Below are 20761 nucleotides of genomic sequence, written 5' to 3' on the forward strand. Positions count from 1 at the left end.
TGTTTTATTCGCATCACTTTTTTGTGCTTTATCATTATGATTGACTATTTTTCTTTCATTAAATATATATTTTTTTAATTATTTTATTATGTCAATTTCACTTTATTCTTATATTGTTCTTATAAAAATTTATACACAACCCTTACTTTTATCTTCATGTTTTTCAACTTTAGTTGAGTGGTTAGCCTCCAATTTTGAAATATTTCCTTATAAATATAATGATAAAGAAAAAATATCTTGATTTATATGTAATTTTTTATCTCCTTTAACAAAAAATAAAATAAAATATCATTGATAGTTATACTTTTAAATTTGATTTATCAAATAAATAATTTATTTAAATATTTCTTTAATGATTTACAAATCTGCACAATGCGTGAATATTTGTCTAGTTTGAGTAAACACGCAATCATAGTTTGTTTTTGTGTATGACTGTTATTAATATTGTATTGAATGTCATTAATGTACTATTGATGTAAATTTATCGTATGATAAAGCTATCAAAATAAACAAATTTATATTCTTTACCTTCCCGGAGTACAGTCTAAGGGGATTTTTATATTATATAGATTCATATATATATATATATATATATATACTTTTAAGATTAAGAAAACGAATTAGCTAAATTAACATCTTTAACTAGTAAGTAAAAAAAAATCAAACAAACAAGGAAAACAAAGAAGTTCAACAAAAAAATATCAAATTATCAATGAAAAGAGAGGGATTTGAACCCTTGGTACAAAAATTTGTACAACGGATTAGCAATTCGACGCTTTAGTCCACTCAACCATCTCTCCCCAATTGAAAAGTAGAATTACTTTGCTTATGTTATATCACATAAACAAGAAGAGCAAAAAATGGAACTTGAATAAAAAAGACTTCTTTTTATCTTATTTTTTATCTTATCTCTTTTCTTTCTATTTGATTTCGATTCATTATTATATTCTACATTATTCTATTTTTTAGTTTCCTAAAAAATATTTTACTTCATAAAATATTATTTATTTAATACACTTATCATAGAATAAAATTTAATAATATTATTAAATTTTCCTTAATTACTCATTTCTAATAATTTTACATTTTTCTAAGATACCGAAAAGATTTAAATAAAAAATACAAAATTAATCCCATGCACAATTTTGTTTGCCTTTGCATCGTAGGGTCACAACTGAGTTCAAATAAGTAAACATAACTTTGATAAAATAAAATTTAAATAATAATATTCATGCTATAATCGAATGGAAAGGAAAGAAAAGATGGGGAAAACCATGAATAACAAACAAAAAAGTGTCTACTTGGAAAAAAAAATGAAAAGGAACAGGAGTAAAAGGTTGGCTTCAAAAAGAAAAAATCTAAAATTTTCTTTCTTTTTAGACTTTTTCCCGAATTCAAAATTTAATTTTTTTTTATTATTTTCTTTTTGTTACTCCAAACAAGTCTTAAATGTATTTATGGAGAGAAAATATTAAAAGAGAGAAAGTATTAAATATGATAGGAAATGTAATAGATAAAATGAAAGACACAATAAATGTGCACATTTAATGATTCTAAAAAGAAATTGCAGTTTGTCTTTTGCTGGTATAAACAGACACACGTCATTGCATTTTTAGAGAATTGCTCAACACACATATATTGATCATTGGACTGCGAAGATAGGGTGCAATTGGGCAACAAGGATCAGGGAAGAGAACCAACAAGATACTAGTCATCTGAGAGCACGCAGAGTAAGGGGAAGGAAGAAGAGCTAAGGAGCATTTGAAGTACAAAGGTGAGTTCTTTAATTGTGTTTTTAATTTTCATTATTGTTGCAACTGAGTTATCAATATTACAATTCAATTTGGGGTCTTGTGGATCTATCACTTAGTAATCCAAATCTGAAACAATAAAGGGTTATTGTACGTAATGTTTCAAATTCATGGGGTTAAATTTGTAATATGTATAAAAACACAGAGAGGGCACATGTGACCCTTAGAAGTTAACGTCTATCTTTGTTCATAAATATTGGTTAGTAAGAGAAAACATTTCTATAGAGAGTGTATTGTTAATATATTTTTCTTTCAAACAATACATGCTCATTTATCCTATCAGTTTTTTCTCCTTTTATATTGCTTTTGAAACCAAAGAAAGTATAAAAGAATAAGTACTGAATTTTTGTCAGAAATTGATTTTTTTTTTCCAATGTTTGTCACTCAGCATCAATGGCTAGTAGTTCAGATGAGAGGTATGTTTGGCCTTGGACAGGCATTGTTGCCAACATATTTGGGAAGCCAAAGCATGAACCAGTGGAGTGTGATAGCATGTATTGGCTGAGAAAGTTTGAACAATACAAACCCGAAGAGGCTTATGTTTTGCATTGTGCAGAAGATCCAACAGGGTACGTTGTGCTGGAATTTGGTACAGAATGGACTGGGTTCTCGCAAATGATGAAGTTAGATACAGATTTTCTTGTTGATCATCATGGAAAAAAGGATTATTATGAGTCAAGGAAAATGGGTTATTCGTCAGGCTTATTTGGTTGGTGTGCACAGGCAGAAGATTACAACTCAGAAGGGCTTGTTGGAAATTTTCTCCGTCAGAAAGCTGAGCTGAAAACAACCTCTATGGTTGCACAAGAGTCATTGAATGAAAAAACTGAAACTCTGGATCATTTGTATGGGGAAATAGGCTCTGTAAACAAAAAGATTAGTGAGATGGAATCGAAGTACATTGAGGACTACATGTCATTGGATAAAATGATGAAAGAGATTGAGAAGAAGAGAGACTTGCTTCACCAGACTCGTGCTGAAGGTTTGTAACCCTATTAATGAAAGAAACTTTAATTTTAATTAATTATTTTAAAAGTTAATAGATTCGATGGATCAAATCTAACTAACTATTTTGATCAAACATGATTAGAACTAGCTGTAAGTATAGGTGGATCCAAATGCGCAATGTAGAATTCTCTTGAATCCCTAAAGATGCTTCTCCACTCTTGAATATATTAAGCATATGTTTTATTTATTGGTTTGATGTTTGAACTTCATCTTATTACATGGCAGATGATCATGTAAATTGTGCTCCAGTGTTGAAGTCGATCGTAATGCGTGGACGTGAAATTACTTATAAAGCCATGGAAAAAAATAAAAAATTGCAACAAGAGATAGATACAATGAATGATGAACTCGATCGCTGGTGTCAACAACTGATTGAACAAGAAAAGTCAACTATACAACAAAGGAGAAAATTTGAGGAAGAAAAGAAAAGCGTAAATCTTTTTAATTAACTTATCTTGAATTTGAATGACATAAAATTTGTTAATGATAATATCAATATTAATACGAACTATTTAACTTATAATGTCAAGCAAATGGAATCACTAATTTTAGCAACAGAGAAGCAGATGAAGGCCAGAAGTGATGTTCTCAGTTTGCTTGAAAAGCATCAGGTGTGTTACGTGTTGTTTGTTTCTTCATTCATAAGTGAGTTTATTTTTGGTTTCATGTTGCCCAATTTCATGGCTTATTAATCACTGGATCTTGCAAAATAATTTTGCAGATGGAGAAAAAAGCTGTCAGTGATGCACTGTTGAAGCTTGAAAAAGAGATGGGAAATGAACAAAAGTTGAATTTAGAAATTGCTGAACTAGAGGAACAACTCAAGGTTTTGAAGTGTGTGAACTTGGAGGAAGCTGATCATGAGAATAAAAGAAAGATAGAAATAGAAGAGATAGAAGAAAAATTGGAGGACATGATTTTTGATATGTCCGTAAAAGATGATGAAAATCAAGCTTTGAAGAAGAAGGTACAAGAAGCTAAAATCGAGCTAGAAGATGCTAGGCAACAAATTATTAAGGTAAATGTCCTGTTCTGAGAAAATCCTTATTCTAATCCTTATACTAAGGAGACACTTTAGTTCATAATTTTATTAAACCTTTTACTTTAATTTTTCAACTTCACAAAAAGTATTTCATTTTTTACTTTTACTTTGTATCATAAAGGTTATTTAAGTGAATAATATTTTACAAAGTTAAAAAGATTTTGTAAAGTTAGAAGTTAAAAAGGATTATCCAATTTTTAGTGTTAAAATGGAGAGTTTACACATTTCATTAATGGCACTGCAGTAAACCTTATCTTAATGTTTTGTGAACATTTTTTACTATAGCTATTGGCTGTTGGTACTGTTTTATCACAATTAATGTTTTCCGTGCAAAAGCTAATTGAATGCATTTGCTTGACAATTCAGGAATTACCACAGTTCTTGAAAGGGGTTACTAAGATTCAAATAAAAAAAATTGGGGAGGTCAGTGCTAGGTCATTTAAAAAAGTGTGCATGAATAGGTATAAAAATAACAAAAAAGCATCATCGGAGTCTGTCAAACTGTGCGCAAAGTGGCAAAAAGAAATTCTGGATTCAACATGGCACCCTTTTAAGATTGTTGATGTCGAAGGGAAGGAAATACAGGTATATGATACATCTTGGTTCCTTCTATGTTTTCTTCATGTTTTGGTTTAACATAGCTGTGAATTAGTAGAAGAGAAGGCTCGTTCAAATGTAATAATGTTCCTTTATTATAGATCCCATAAACACATGATCATGTAAGAAAATTTTATGTATATCTCCAATTTAGAGTTTGTTACAACCAAACTGGCATAATCTGTAAAACATGGCATGTTATCAGCAGGGTAGGGGATTCAATTATGTGTCACAAATGTACACTAGCATGGACAATTAAATGAGCAAAATTTGATGTCTCTCGCATTTTATTTTTTCAGGAAGAAATTGATGAAAATGATCCTAAATTATTATCTTTAACAAATGATTTGGGAGAGGAGGCATACGTTGCTGTGGTGACAGCTCTTAAGGAATTGCCTGAGTATCATCATTCTGATGATGCTGAGAACACCCATAATTCAAGTGAGAAACAAGTGATACCTGAGATATGGGACTCCCAAAATGGACGTAGAGCCACCGTAACTGAAGCTTTGAAGTATGCTAGTAATCTGTGGTTAGATTATATACTATTTTGCTATGACAGGTTAAAGAGAGAATAACTACTTTCATTGTTATTAATTTGTCTTTAATTATACTAGTTTGCAACCCGGATTGTTAGATTTTTTTATTCAGCAAGTATTGTAATTTTTTATTGTATGATTCCATTGGTCCTCTTTCTTGTAAGGTATTAATCATTTGAGTCATAGAAGATGTTTTTTTGACCAATAGGTACATAAACACATTAGATTTTGTCCTTATTGGTTGAGAATAGTATATGATGGTCTGTACTCAATATAGTGAACAATTATGGCTATGCGAGAGATAGATATTTGATACGCACATAACAAAGAAAACTAACAACATTTCTGCCTCAATAGGAAAGAAGAAATTTTGACTATAATTTGTTGTCACTCATAAATATAAAGGGAAATAATTAAAATACATTGAGAAAACCTACATAATTTGTCATCAAATTAAATCAAACACATAAAATTAATAAACTATATAGCAAAATTTATAGTGTTGGAAATGGAGTCGGAATCGCCTGCATGAAGGAAGAAACAAAAAGAATAAAAGGAAAAGAGAAGAAGATTCAGATGAGAAAAATGGAGAAAGAGAAGATTGAGGGAGAAAACACAGAGGGAGAAAACACAACAACAGATAAAACTCAGGAGAGAGAAGAAAGAGTAATGGATAAGATACACACAATTATGAGTATTAAGCGGAATTAAATGAGCCGTTAAATCTGCCAATCAGGAAGCAACACGTGGCAAGGGTGCTCGAAATTGAAGCCCTAAAACCCGCACCGCTAAATTGTCTTTTCTTGTATTTTAATTAAACACTTATCATACATTATGAAAAATTACGTTGTTACAATTTGGGCTGTGTGGAGGAGATTGATGGTGTTGTGGGTGTGGTGACCATGACTTTTGAGTGAATAAGTTAGAGAAAGGAACCAAAGAGAGTGATGAGTCAATTCCATTAGCCAATGTAACAAAATTGATGGAAAAGATATAATTAACATAATTTTGAAGAAACAAAAATAAGATTTGATAGAACTTTTCAATAATTAAAAAACTCAATAAAAATTTTAATTGTAATCAAACCTATGTTGAATCTATCAACGGATACTAATTAAAAAAAACAATTATTTTACTGGCCTTACAAACTCAATTAAAATTAAATTCAGAAATAGGTGGATATTGTTTTAAATGAAATATAAGTAACTTTTTTAAAAGCATAAGTGTTTGAGAAAGGAAGTAATGAAATGAATAAAAACTGGTGGAATGAATAACAAATGAATTAGAGTAATTAAGTGGGACAAATGTTACACAGTAAATAGCCCTGAAAATGTGGAATCACGGGTAATTTGTTGAATTTGTCCCTTGTAGTTGTTTGCTCTTGAGATATTGGGTTTATAACCCACAACAGCAAACATCACGGGAGGGAAAAGGAAAGAATAACGTAGAAATCGCAAAAGTAAAAATCGTAAAAATGGCAAAAAGATACTCTGAGGTGGAGAGCTTGCATGCAAATCCAGATAATTAAGCATCGAGGAAAATGCATAAAAATTATAGCTTACCTCGTAGACTACCTCCTAAAACTCTGAACAATCTCACAAAATATGAGTTTAAGGAAAAAATAGCAACGAAGTATCCAAAAAAACCGCAAAAAGTCAGACAAAAAATATGTTCATAATCATTAGAAGTTCAGCGTAAAGGGGAAGAAATTGTTTCATACCCTAAGGTATTTGACAAACAAAATTAAGCAAAATATAAATCAAATCAAAGCCCAAAAATATATAGTTGTTTGTGGGATGGTCTTTAACTGGAAAGAGTGTCATCCTATATAACTTCTGAAAGGGAAATACTGGAAATTATAGAATGTACTCGTTTTATTCCCGTACTAAAATGAGAATCAACCTCTAAGAGTACAGTGTGTACAATTAGAAGGACTGAGTACAATAGTCACAGAGAGAAAAAGAAGAAGAAAGAGAAATGTCCACTCATAACCACCTTCGCCTCAAATTGTAGAAAACAGGTGATGTTGCTCCACCCGTAATCATGACTTCATCAAACAAACAGAAACATACATATTTCATCAATTTAAGGTTAAAAATAATTATGATTATCAAAACAATTAAGCTTTAAAATTGCCACAAGTACCATCAACATTGGTTGGAAAAGAAGAGGCAAGTCATATCCAATCACTGGCAAATTAGGAGTGGATAAACTTCCACACAAACACCTATAAGAGAAGAAAATATGAAGATAAAAGCCAAGTGCATAAGTAGTTTTTAACTTCTGGGAGAAGCTCAATTCATTTTATCCTTTTTACTTTCACAATCTAGAAGTAATACCCTAATGATAGAGTGGAAGAAAACATGAATTATTGTAACAAATCATAAAACCTAACAACATTCCTTCATAACAAAAGACCTTAACTTTAATCAAAGTTACCTGAATGAGACTACTGGTCAATTGAAAGTCTCTAATGATACCGGTATAACAATATTCCCAATGTTTGATCAAGATGCATAACAAATTCTAAACACAATAGCATCTGAACTCCTTCACACCCAAAATGTAAAATATGGCTTACATACCCCCAATATTGGATACCCTTTGCAAACACACTTTTAATTTTGAAACCAAGCTCACAACTTGAAGGAAGGGTTTCAAAGCTATACCATCACAATGACTTTTATCCCACAAAATATCATTTAGCATGATCCTCTCCTCAAAGAAATTAAACAGGTAACCATATTTATAATTTATTTACATTTTTGTCCACTAATTAATACTTTTATTAAAAAAGGAGTCCACTTCACCACAACAAACAACACCAAATGAGTGAGATGGAGAACTAATTGTAAGTCATAGCCCAAAGCTACAAGCATCCAACAAGTTAAAAGGTGCAACCTCATCATTTAATGTAGAAGTTTATCAAATCTCACAAAGTCCATTAAGAAAAAAGGCTAATGAACAAATTGTCATAGGTCGAAGTCCAAAGCTACAAGCATCTGAGAAGTCAAAATATGCATCTTCATCATCAAATGAATTTTATTCAATCTCAAAAAGTTCATCAAGGAGAAAGACGAATAAATAAATTGTTTTGACATCAAAGTTTTAAAAGAAGCACACAAAAGAAAAAAAAAATACATCAGGTCACCAGCAAAAGAAAATAAATACAAAAAGTCTATTTAAATGAAAAATTTTCGGTGTTTTATTCGCATCACTTTTATGTGCTTTATCATTATGATTGACTATTTTTCTTTCATTAAATAAATATTTTTTAGTTATTTTATTATGTCAATTTCACTTTGTTCTTATATTGTTCTTATAATAATTATACACAATGCTTACTTCTATCTTCACGTTAATCAACTTTAGTTCAGTGGTCAGCCTCCAATTTTGAAATATTTCCTTATAAATATAATGATAAAGAAAAAATATCTTAATTTATATGTAATTTTTTATCTCCTTTAACAAAAAATAATATAAAATATCATTGATAGTTATACTTTTAAATTTGATTTAGTAAATAAATAGTTTATTTAAATATTTCTTTAATGATTTACAAATCCGCACAACGCATGGATATTTGTCTAGTTTGAGTAACACTACTAGAAAGCGTGCTTTTTACATTGGTCAAAAACGACATTCTACATCGGTGCTCAACCGATGTAGAATACGACGTTGTTAGTGTTATGTTTCAACATCGTTCCAAAATCCACCGTTGTAGAAATATAACGTTTTCTACATCGGTCCTCAGCCCACCACCGATGTAGAAATTACATCTTCTAAGTCGGTCATCCCTTGGTAAACGATGTAGAATATGTCCGTTTCCACATCGGTGCTGATGTCAGGAGCGATGTGGAAATATGTAGTTTCTAAGACGGTGCTGACGTCAGCACCGTCTTAGAAACTACATATTTCTACATCATTACTTACATCAGCACCAATGTTAAATGTTGAATTACCTACAAATAAATTTTAGATAAATTAAATCAATATTACGATATTATCAATATCGCTAATAATCAATAAATATTATTATATAATATTAAAATCAATATTTATAATTAGAAAACTATTTTATATCTTACTAATAATCAATAAATATTAGTAACATATAAAATAGTTTTCTAATTATAAATGTTAATTTTAATATGAAAAGTTACATATTTATAATTATAATATTATCTAAGTAATAATCAACAAATATAATTAAACATTCATGAAACTAAGTATATAGTTGTTGATTGGATAATTACCATTGGTATGACTTTGAAGATAATTATATAAAAATCATCATTATCCTTTAAAAATCACACAATATACACAATATATTTCCATAAAGAAGAAACCACACAATATACACAAAGCACATTATAATATTATGGTCTTCTAAGAAAACAAAAATTATGGGAGAGAGAGAGAAACCTGTATGTTCTATTTAGAAACTTTATTACTAAGTTTTAAAGTAACTTATCATGAGAGCCATCTTAAATTAGATTCATATCATATAAACAAGCTAGTCAAACTAACTTAATCAGTACTATAATACATAGTTTTAATTATCGTAATCGGTTAGACATAATTAAAATCTTTTTCCTTAAAAAAACTAAAAACTTTAATGAAATAAATCTTTTTAATTATAATAAAAATAAATCTCATAATAAGTAACATGCAATAAAATGTGAAACTGTTGTCAATCCTTCCTACCATGTCATTTTCCCAAGTATGATATATATCTACTACTTCCTAACAACTAAAAGAAATGGGAAATTTACAAAGAAGCAAATTAATTCTTTTGTTAACGTCTCTCCCTGATTTTAATGGTAACAAGCATCCAACAAGTTAAAAGGTGCATCTTCATCATTTAATGAAGAAGTTTATCAAATCTCTCAAAGTCCATTAAGAAAAAAGGCTAATAAACAAGTTGTCATAGGTCGAAGTCCAAAGCTACAAGCATCTGAGAAGTCAAAATATGCATCTTCATCATCAAATGAATTTTATTCAATCTCAAAAAGTTCATTAAGGAGAAAGACGAATAAATAAATTGTTTTGACATCAAATTTTAAAAAGAAGCACACAAAAGAAAAAAAAATCAACATCAGGTCACCAACAAAAGGAAATAAATATAAAAAGTCTATTTAAATGAAAAATTTTCGGTGTTTTATTCGCATCACTTTTATGTGCTTTATCATTATGATTGACTATTTTTCTTTCATTAAATATATATTTTTTAGTTATTTTATTATGTCAATTTCACTTTATTCTTATATTGTTCTTATAATAATTATACACAACGCTTACTTCTATCTTCACGTTAATCAACTTTAGTTCAGGTGTCAGCCTCCAATTTTGAAATATTTCCTTATAAATATAATGATAAAGAAAAAATATCTTAATTTATATGTAATTTTTTATCTCCTTTAACAAAAAATAATATAAAATATCATTGACAGTTATACTTTTAAATTTGATTTAGTAAATAAATAATTTATTTAAATATTTCTTTAATGATTTTCAAATCCGCACAACGCGTGGATATTTGTGTAGTTTGAGTAACACTACTAGAAAGCGCGCTTTTTACATCGGTCAAAAACGACATTATATTTAGAAACTTTATTACTAAGTTTTAAAGTAACTTATCATGAGAGCCATCTTAAATTAGATTCATATCATATAAACAAGCTAGTCAAACTAATTTAATTAGTACTATAATACATAGTTTTAATTATCATAATCGGTTAGACATAACTAAAATCTTTTTCCTTAAAAAAAACTAAAAACTTTAATCAAATAAATCTTTATAGTTATAATAAAAATAAATCTCATAATAAATAACATGCAATAAAATGTGAAACTGTTGTCAATCCTTCCAACCATGTCATTTTCCCAAGTCTGATATATATCTACTACTTCCTAACAACTAAAAGAAATGGGAAATTTACAAAGAAGCAAATTAATTTTTTTGTTAACGTCTCTCCCTGATTTTAATGGTAATAAGCTATATAAATATTAAGAAAACCAATGTTCACTTACTATTGAAAAGGCGAGACATCTGGGCAGCTCAGAAAAATATACTGTCCACTAGAGTACTTAAATCCTTGTGGTTTAGACATGTGCAAGGCCAAGACATTTCCTGGGTACACTGCAACATGAATATTAAGAAGAAAATGTTAAATTTAAGTATAAGTTCATTTAATAGCAAAAATGAAATTAATTCAAAGAGAGAAGGTAAAATTTATCAAAGGAAATAACAAGGCATCAAAAACTTATCTTCACTATTTCCATTTTGTTCAAATCTTCTTCTTTGTTTAGCATAGTGTATCACTTTGTTGTCTTCAAATTCAACTTTAGCCCAGCCAATGTCATCTTGAATATATTCCTGAAATCAACCGCGTGCATAGGCAGATATTTAGCTTTCAGGCTATCTAAATGATTATGTGAGATCATTTTTTATTAACAACATCATCTTAAATTTTGATTAATGTAAGATCAATTTCATGACCTATCTCATATCCTGAAAGACAAAATTCATGACCTATCTCATATTTCCTAATATGTAGTTCAAAATAAGGATGAGGAGCTAGTTCATACCCCTACTAAATGTCATTCTTCCTCTTTGGAAAAATCTCAAACTATTAAACCCCAAATGACGCACAAAGCACTTCATGAATTCACTTTTATATCTCCAATATTTAAATAATCAATGTTCTTTTCTTATTTCTTACATAAAACATATACCTTATCATCTCTAGCACATCACAAACAAGAAAAAAAATCATCCAAACCAGCAATTGCCAAGGGAGAGCTAGAAAAGCACTACAAGAAACGTCTTTTAAGGAGTCATGGATGTAACACTTATGTTATGTTTCTTGCCTGTGGCTCTATATAAATATAATACACACACTATCCGAATCTAAGATCACAATTACCAAGTTATTTAGTTGGCAACCAAATATATATTTCGTTTGAAATGTAAGCCTTGAAATCAAGCATGTCAAATATATATTCTGATATATTAATTCTCAGGATGGCTGCATTAGGTGGGCCCCATAGTTTAAAAAACCAAGCTTAAATATAATTGGTCACTTGAGTAGAGTCAAGGAAGGAACCAACCTCTTCGAGCCTTTATTATCTACTGCTGCTTGATACCTAATAGCATTGAATCCATAAGCAATTGCCACATCCTATAGATTAAAGAAAAACAAGAATAAAAAAGACATGCTTTCTCAGTGAAATGTAGCTAGAAATACAATTCATGAGATTAAAGCAACTGCACATTATAGGGTAATATGAAGTGCAATATGTTTATACTGATAGAATGTTTTTAAAAAAAATACTAAGATTGATACTAATAAAAATTTTCAAGAGATTAAAACTAAATTTATTCATATTTACATGTAACCAGTCCACATTCAATTGCAGATTCATGTAACCAGTCCAGATTCAATTCAACTATATGTATCAAATTCCAAATGTGCCCGCTACGAAGATGTTTGTCTTAAAGAAGGCATGTGAAAAATTAAGAATACAAAATAATATCTTCCTAAAGCAGAGAAAACAAGGGAGGGAATGAAACCAAAATTAATATATCAACTCAAAATTTCTCTCCCATCAAACTACATATTCCATATATAGAACCAAGAAACACAAATGCCAAACTTGGTGTGGAGATTACCATCCTACTCTAAAACATAGGCACCACAAATCCAACAAAAAGACCACAAACAGACAACAATAAAAAGTTGTAGCAAAACAAAAAAGACGCGTCTCATTAAAATTACGAATGGAATCTAGGATTAACTTCCAATTTTTCTTGCCATACCTGTACATATAAAACAAACTTTAACAAGAATAGGAAATGTAGCGGGCTCGGATTCGCAAAGTGAAGCAGGCACTGAGCGCACTCCTGGTTTAGGGAATAGATCTGCTGCATGAAGGGGGTTTAGGGTACAGATCTGGCATTATTTCAGTGGCGGTGCACGGTTGCGATAGTGTTTGGGTGATTGTGGTGTCAACGGTGGTAGCATGCGGAAGCGGTGGTGTTTGGATGGTGGTGGTCGTGTGAATTTGGTGGTGTTGTGATGGTTGGAAGGTCAAAGATGAATGGAGGCACCGACTATTGATTACGGTAGATGTGGTTCAACAAAAAAAAGAAGATGAATACAAGCAAGAGGAAAATACCTTCTTCGGCGCCGTGATTTGAGAGTTATGAACATTTTTGCTGTGGAGTACTCTCCATCTGCTTTTTCCCTAAATGAGTTTGGGACTATTGGTTTATCTCTTGATCTGGGAAAATCCTTCTCATCATTCTTGGAGTTTGTGGGAAGAAGTCAAGGGCACAGGAAGCACAATGGACAGAGAAGTGGAATTCCAGCAGGCACGAGAAGCACAATGGAAGGAGAAGTGGAATTTGAGCAACCACTAGCAATAAAAATTTAATTTATTATTTTACTTAAAATTAAAGACGGTCAATAGTAAAGACTGTCTTAGTAATTATAAAAGCAAATACGGTTTTGGAAACACCGACGTAAACACTTTTATCAAATACGGGTTTTATATGACCGTCTTAAAAAAGTTATATTCAATTTCAAAAATGTCATTACTTATTTTCTACATCGTGTTTCAAAAATCGACTTAAATTTAACGATGTTAAAACATCTTTTTTTACTACTGTAAACACACAATCACCGTTTGCTTTTGTGTATGACAGTTATTAATATAGTATTGAATGTCATTAATGTACTATTAATGTAAATTTATCATATGCTAAAGCTATCAAAATAAAAAATTTATATTCTATACCTTCCCGGAGTAAAGTCTAAGGGGATTTTTATATTATGTTATATATATATATATATATATATATATATATATATATATTATATATATATATATATTATATTAAGAAAAGCGAATTAGCTAAATTAAAATCTTTAACTAGTAAATAAAAAAATCAAACAAACAAGGAAAACAAAGAAGTTCAACAAAAAATATCAAATTATCAATGGAAAGAGAGGGATTTGAACCCTCGGTACAAAAATTTGTACAACGGATTAGCAATCCGACGCTTTAGTCTACTCAACTCCCTTATTGAAAAATAGAATTACTTTGTTTGTTATATCACATAAACAAGAAGAGCAAAAAATGGAGCTTGAAAAAAAAGACTTATTTTTATCTTAATTTTTATCTATCTTTTTTTTTTCTATTTGATTTCGATTCATTATTATATTCTATATTCTTCTATTTTTTAGTTTCCTAAAAAATATTTTACTTCATAAAATATTATTTATTTAATACACTGATCATAGAATAAATTTAATAATATTATTAAATGTTCCTTAATTATTTATTCTAATAATTTTACATTTTCTAAGATACCGAAAAGATTTAAATTTTTAATGGTAATAAGCTATATAAATATTAAGAAAACCAATGTTCACTTACTATTGAAAAGGCGAGACATCTGGGCAGCTCAGAAAAATATACTGTCCACTAGAGTACTTAAATCCTTGTGGTTTAGACATGTGCAAGGCAAGACATTTCTGGTACACTGCAACATGAATATTAAGAAGAAAATGTTAAATTTAAGTATAAGTTCATTTAATAGCAAAAATGAAATTAATTCAAAGAGAGAAGGTAAAATTTATCAAGGAAATAACAAGGCATCAAAAAACTTATCTTCACTATTCCATTTTGTTCAATCTTCTTCTTTGTTTAGCATAGTGTATCACTTTGTTGTCTCAAATTCAACTTTAGCCCAGCCAATCCAATGTCATCTTGAATATATTCCTGAAATCAACCGCGTGCATAGGCAGATATTTAGCTTTCAGGCTATCTAAATGATTATGTGAGATCATTTTTTATTAACAACATCATCTTAAATTTGATTAATGTAAGATCAATTCATGACCTATCTCATATCCTGAAAGACAAAATTCATGACCTATCTCATATTTCCTAATATGTAGTTCAAAATAAGGATGAGGAGCTAGTTCATACCCTACTAAATGTCATTCTTCCTCTTTGGAAAAATCTCAAACTATTAAACCCCAAATGACGCACAAAGCACTTCATGATTCACTTTATATCTCCAATATTTAAATAATCAATGTTCTTTTCTTATTTCTTACATAAAACATATACCTTATCATCTCTAGCACATCACAAACAAGAAAAAAAATCATCCAAACAGCAATTGCCAAGGGAGAGCTAGAAAAGCACTACAAGAAACGTCTTTTAAGGAGTCATGGATGTAACACTTATGTTATGTTTCTTGCCTGTGGCTCTATATAAATATAATACACACACTATCCGAATCTAAGATCACAATTACCAAGTTATTTAGTTGGCAACCAAATATATATTTCGTTTGAAATGTAAGCCTTGAAATCAAGCATGTCAAATATATATTCTGATATATTAATTCTCAGGATGGCTGCATTAGTGGGCCCCATAGTTTAAAAAACCAAGCTTAAATATAATTGGTCACTTGAGTAGAGTCAAGGAAGGAACCAACCTCTTCGAGCCTTTATTATCTACTGCTGCTTGATACTAATAGCATTGAATCCATAAGCAATTGCCACATCCTATAGATTAAAGAAAAACAAGAATAAAAAAGACATGCTTTCTCAGTGAAATGTAGCTAGAAATACAATTCATGAGATTAAAGCAACTGCACATTATAGGGTAATATGAAGTGCAATATGTTTATACTGATAGAATGTTTTTAAAAAAATACTAAGATTGATACTAATAAAAATTTTCAAGAGATTAAAACTAAATTTATTCATATTTACATGTAACCAGTCCACATTCAATTGCAGATTCATGTAACCAGTCCAGATTCAATTCAACTATATGTATCAAATTCCAAATGTGCCCGCTACGAAGATGTTTGTCTTAAAGAAGGCATGTGAAAAATTAAGAATACAAAATAATATCTTCCTAAAGCAGAGAAAACAAGGGAGGGAATGAAACCAAAATTAATATATCAACTCAAAATTTCTCTCCCATCAAACTACATATTCCATATATAGAACCAAGAAACACAAATGCCAAACTTGGTGTGGAGATTACCATCCTACTCTAAAACATAGGCACCACAAATCCAACAAAAAGACCACAAACAGACAACAATAAAAAGTTGTAGCAAAACAAAAAAGACGCGTCTCATTAAAATTACGAATGGAATCTAGGATTAACTTCAATTTTCTTGCCATACCTGTACATATAAAACAACTTTAACAGAATAGGAAATGTAGCGGGCTCGGATTCGCAAAGTGAAGCAGGCACTGAGCGCACTCCTGGTTTAGGGAATAGATCTGCTGCATGAAGGGGGTTTAGGGTACAGATCTGGCATTATTTCAGTGGCGGTGCACGGTTGCGATAGTGTTTGGGTGATTGTGGTGTCAACGGTGGTAGCATGCGGAAGCGGTGGTGTTTGGATGGTGGTGGTCGTGTGAATTTGGTGGTGTTGTGATGGTTGGAAGGTCAAAGATGAATGGAGGCACCGACTATTGATTACGGTAGATGTGGTTCAACAAAAAAAAGAAGATGAATACAAGCAAGAGGAAAATACCTTCTTCGGCGCCGTGATTTGAGAGTTATGAACATTTTTGCTGTGGAGTACTCTCCATCTGCTTTTTCCCTAAATGAGTTTGGGACTATTGGTTTATCTCTTGATCTGGGAAAATCCTTCTCATCATTCTTGGAGTTTGTGGGAAGAAGTCAAGGGCACAGGAAGCACAATGGACAGAGAAGTGGAATTCCAGCAGGCACGAGAAGCACAATGGAAGGAGAAGTGGAATTTGAGCAACCACTAGCAATAAAAATTTAATTTATTATTTTACTTAAAATTAAAGACGGTCAATAGTAAAGACTGTCTTAGTAATTATAAAAGCAAATACGGTTTTGGAAACACCGACGTAAACACTTTTATCAAATACGGGTTTTATATGACCGTCTTAAAAAGTTATATTCAATTTCAAAAATGTCATTACTTATTTTCTACATCGTGTTTCAAAAATCGACTTAAATTTAACGATGTTAAAACATCTTTTTTTACTACTGTAAACACACAATCACCGTTTGCTTTTGTGTATGACGTTATTAATATAGTATTGAATGTCATTAATGTACTATTATGTAAATTTATCATATGCTAAAGCTATCAAAATAAAAAATTTATATTCTATACCTTCCCGGAGTAAGTCTAAGGGGATTTTTATATTATTATATATAATATATATATATATATATATATATATATATATACTTTTAAGATTAAGAAAGCGAATTAGCTAAATTAAATCTTTAACTAGTAAATAAAAAAAATCAAACAAACAAGGAAAACAAAGAAGTTCAACAAAAAATATCAAATTATCAATGGAAAGAGAGGGATTTGAACCCTCGGTACAAAAATTTGTACAACGGATTAGCAATCGACGCTTTAGTCTACTCAACTCCCCATTGAAAAATAGAATTACTTTGTTTGTTATATCACATAAACAAGAAGAGCAAAAAATGGAGCTTGAAAAAAAAGACTTCTTTTTATCTTATTTTTTATCTTATCTTTTTTTTTCTATTTGATTTCGATTCATTATTATATTCTATATTCTTCTATTTTTTAGTTTCCTAAAAAATATTTTACTTCATAAAATATTATTTATTTAATACACTTATCATAGAATAAAATTTAATAATATTATTAAATGTTCCTTAATTATTATTTCTAATAATTTTACATTTTTCTAAGATACCGAAAAGATTTAAATAAAAAATACAAAATTAATCCCATGCACAATTTTGTTTGTCTGTGCATCCTAGGGTCAAAACTGAGTTCAAATAAGTAAACATAACTATAATAAAATAAAAGTTAAATAATAATATTCATGCTATAATCGAATGGAAAGGAAAGAAAAGATGGGGAAAACCATGAATAACAAACAAAAATTGCCTGCTTGGAAAAAAATGAAAAGGAACAGAGTAAAAGGTTGACTTCAAAAAGAAAAAATCTAAAATTTTCTTTCCTTTTAGACTTTTTCCCGAATTCAAAATTTAATTTTTTTATTATTTTCTTTTTGTTACTCCAAACAAGTCTTAAATGTATTTATGGAGAGAAAATATTAAAAGAGGGAAAGTAATAAATATGATAGGAATGTAATAGATAAATGAAAGACACAATAAATGTGCACTTTTAATGATTCTAAAAGAAATTGCAGTTTGTCTTTTGCTGGTATAAACAGACACACGTCATTGCATTTTTACAGAATTGCTTAACACACATAAATTGACCATTGGATCAGAAGATAGGGTGCAATTGGGCAACAAGAATCAGGGAAGAGAACCAACAAGATACTAGTCATATGAGAGCACGCAGAGTAAGGGAAGGAAGAAGAGCTAAGGAGCATTTGAAGTACAAAGGTGAGTTTTTAATTGTGTTTTTAATTTTCATTATTGTTGCAACTAAGTTATCAATATTACAATTCAATTTGGGGCTTGTGGATCTATCACTTAGTAATCCAAATCTGAAACAATAAAGGGTTATTGTACTAATTTTGAAAATCACGGTGTTAAATTTGTAATATGTATAAAAACACATAGAGGGCATATGTATAATTATGTAATCAAGTTAATTCTCGGTTTCAGCTTTCAAAACTAAATATGACATCGATATGGGTGAGGGTGTCACAGAAATGGTTTTAAGCAAATCAAAAGAGTTTTTATGTAATTTGAGTAAAATGTAGGAGATATCATTGTATACATGATGGAAATGAAGGATGTTATTGTCTGTATCATTTTCTTTGTATGTAGACCTATCTTAAGACGAAAAATTTAGGTAAGACCCTTGATGTTTTTTAATTTTTTTTTTACATGTGACCCTTAGAAGTTAAAGCCTATCATTGTTCATAAATATTGGTTAGTACAAAGATCAAGCATACACATGGAGTATATTTTTTCTGGTTTATTGTAACAAACAAAAGTAGGTCATTTTTATGGTGACGTTTGATTTTATTGTCCGCAGGCTTCCACAATAGTAATTTTAAATCTTATAGAAAAAATATTATTTTGAAAATTGTTCTTTCAGCCAAATTTAAAAAATGATAATAATACACATGGGTTGACATAGCCTCTGAATTAGATGATGAGTCTGAAATTGATCTAAAAACCTTAATCCAAAAAGCCAAAGGCACAAAAATTATTTGCAATTCTCCAAAAGAAAAACAAATAATAACCCCAATGGCAACACCAGCCCCAAAACCCACTAACAGTTATATTAACAAAAATAATTTTTCAAGTGTTTTGCAAATGGAGTCGGAATATTGGGAAAGAATCCCTTTAAAGCTATAGCCAAGGTGTTTCCACCCGGATTCCATTTCAAACCAACAACAATCAACAAAACAAGGACCTTTTATGAATTCATTTTAATAGATTCAGACTCAGTTTCTATTAAACATTTCAAAGATCCAAAAGAACCCCTTTTAAACACTCACTCTACAATCCAAATTTTAAAAGTTCTGCAACCCAGACAATTTGGATCCAATTTGAATGAAATCAAAAAAATTTCTATACCTTTTGATCCAAGAGGATACACCTATTGGGACTATATGGATGCCTAGACCAAAGTGTATTGACATCAAAACAACAAATATACGCACTCATGGCTTATTTACTTCAAGACTAACACAGTTTATAATTTTTCAAATTGGTTCCTTAAGTGGTGGTACTTTTTTGGACCAATCCCGAAAATTTTCCCTAAGCAGGTTCAACAAGGATTTGCACAGTTCAACAAGCATTTTAACTCTCAGGAATCACAAATTCTAGCAGATTTAAAATATTTTTCCAGTTTTACTTTGTCCTGGATATTTTCTTGGCAATACAGGTTTAGCAAAACAGAAAACAACAAGCAATTTCCATCCCTTCAGCATGATGAATTTGTCAAGTGGTGGAATCAATTTGACACATCAAAAGCACAACCAGATAAGGTGAAAATCTGGTTTAAAGCTCATCTAGAGTTCCTGAAAGCACCTGATCCAGAGACTTCTTTGTTTCTCAATCAAAAGTCCCAATTAGCTGCCTTCCTAGCAAGATCTAACTCCAAGGAACATCTCATGAAAAAATTAAAAGAAGTTTTGCAATTACTCCAAATCCAATTGTTTTGGTATTTGTTTGAATGAACATTAATTTAGTTATCATCATTACTGTAGAAAATAGTTTCGGTATTTGTAACTGTTACTGTAGCTACAGTCAAACTAAGTTTCTATAAAAGGAGGCCTCAACTCTATTGTGAGGTACCCTTTTTGAGAGAGAGATAGTCGGATAGATTGTTGAGAGAGAAACTCTTGGAAACACTCTTTGTAAGCTTTTCTTTCGTTGTTATCAAATAAATTTGCAAGTTGCTTATTTTATCTCCCTTCTCCCTCCTTACTGATTACCGCCGTTTCAGTTTCTTCTCTTCTTCCTCCATAACTGATTCTGTGCGGATTACCGCCGTTTCAATTTTCTTTTATTTTTAGTTATCATTTTTGAGCTTTAAGTTTTATTCTTCTTATTGTTTATTTTACCTGCATCATAATACATTCAAACTATTTTAATTTGTTTCCTACTTCTTTACTGTCCGTTTGATCTGTTCCACTGATCTCTGGTATATATATATATATATATATATATATATATATATATATATATAATGTACAACTTATATTTTTCTTATGTAACGGTAGTTTGCCTTAAACTTTTATGGTAATCTTTTCAACGTCATATGG

General features: G+C 30.2%; 1 protein-coding gene across 1 annotated transcript; it reads left to right on the forward strand.

Moving 5' to 3' along the window:
• Positions 1–1664: 1664 nt before the first annotated feature.
• LOC102663108 (factor of DNA methylation 5) lies at positions 1665–20173 on the forward strand. Its single transcript, XM_041009602.1, has 6 exons — positions 1665–1774; positions 2200–2793; positions 3372–3430; positions 3541–3837; positions 4818–4990; positions 19879–20173. The coding sequence occupies exons 2-6, from the start codon at positions 2205–2207 to the stop codon at positions 20171–20173; spliced, it is 1413 nt and encodes a 470-aa protein (XP_040865536.1). The 5' UTR covers positions 1665–1774; positions 2200–2204.
• The last annotated feature ends 588 nt before the right edge of the window (positions 20174–20761 follow it).

Source organism: Glycine max, chromosome 15 (assembly GCF_000004515.6).
Source record: "Glycine max cultivar Williams 82 chromosome 15, Glycine_max_v4.0, whole genome shotgun sequence".
Lineage (NCBI taxonomy): Eukaryota > Viridiplantae > Streptophyta > Magnoliopsida > Fabales > Fabaceae > Glycine > Glycine max.

Bases quoted from the DNA above. Each gene is read 5' to 3' on its own strand.
- LOC102663108 (XM_041009602.1), top strand. From the start codon at position 2,205: ATGGCTAGTAGTTCAGATGAGAGGTATGTTTGGCCTTGGACAGGCATT. The intron at 2,794-3,371 runs GTTTGTAACCCT...CACTAATTTTAG, and splicing joins TCACCAGACTCGTGCTGAAG to CAACAGAGAAGCAGATGAAG. The intron at 3,838-4,817 runs GTAAATGTCCTG...TTGGGAGAGGAG, and splicing joins CTAGGCAACAAATTATTAAG to GCATACGTTGCTGTGGTGAC.